This window comes from Chaetura pelagica, unplaced genomic scaffold (genome assembly GCF_000747805.2).
Source record: "Chaetura pelagica isolate M959 unplaced genomic scaffold, ChaPel_1.0 scaffold333, whole genome shotgun sequence".
Lineage (NCBI taxonomy): Eukaryota > Metazoa > Chordata > Aves > Apodiformes > Apodidae > Chaetura > Chaetura pelagica.
In genome coordinates, this window is record NW_009952689.1 from 114201 (window position 1) to 115105 (window position 905).

General features: G+C 65.9%; 1 protein-coding gene across 1 annotated transcript in view; it reads left to right on the forward strand.

The window, feature by feature from the left end:
• The first annotated feature begins 600 nt into the window (after positions 1 to 600).
• LOC104385372 (tripeptidyl-peptidase 1-like) overlaps positions 601 to 905 on the forward strand; it is a 7547-nt gene continuing 7242 nt past the window's right edge. Inside the window, exon 1 of the mRNA XM_009993814.1 lies at positions 601 to 749. Within this exon, the coding sequence (XP_009992116.1) occupies positions 601 to 749 (149 nt within the window). The remainder of the gene's footprint in view (positions 750 to 905) is intronic.

The following is a 905-nucleotide window of genomic DNA, read 5'->3' on the forward strand; positions in this document are numbered from 1 at the left end:
CTCGACTTCGGTACGTCCTGCCCGGGGCTGCGGCGGCAGGAGCAGCAGCAGCGGTACCGGTGTCCCCGAGGATAGTGTGGCATTCCCTCCTCCTGCCGTGGCCTGCGCTGCCCCTAGGCCCCCTGAGAAGCTCTGTAGGGGATGTTCCCATGATTAACAGCCCTAAGGAGAAGGACCTGGGGCTGGTGGGTGAGGGGAAGTTCACCATGAGCCAGCACCATGTGCTGGCAGACCAGAACCCACTCGTGTCCTGGGCTGTGTTGCCAGGGAGGGGATTGTCCCCTCTGCTCTGCTGAGACCCCCCTGCAGGGCTGGGAGCAGCTCTGGGGTCCCCAACACCAGAAGGACACGGAGCTGTTGGAGAGAGGCCAGAGGAGGCCCCGGAGATGCTGGGAGGGCTGGAGCAGCTCTGCTCTGGAGAGTTGGGGTTGGATGGGGCTTGGAGCAGCCTGGGCTGCTGGGAGGTGTTGGTGCCCGTGACAGGGGTGGCCCTGGATGGGCTTTGAGATCCTTTCAAACCCAAACCAGTCTGTGAGTTGATCGTTGCAAACACTCAAGGTCAGGTTGGACAGGGCTCAGAGCAACCTGATCTGGTCGCAGATGTCCCCGCAGGCGGTTGCACGAGTGACCTTTAAGGACCCTCTGCCCGAACCCTCCGGGCAGCTCCCAGGCCGGGTGTCCCATGCAGGGGGCTGGGGTGGCCCTGGCACTCCCGGGCTGGAGAAGCCCACCCTGTGGGTTCTGGCTGGGTGGGCTCTGTGGCTGCTCCACTGGGATGGGAGGGGGTCCCTGAGGGGGCTGGTGAGGGGGGAGGCATGTCCCCACCTGTGCCGCGCTGGGGGCAGGTGCCCAGGGACGGGTCCCCTGGGCCCCGCAGAGGCTGGAGGTGGGCAGAGGAGCTGTGC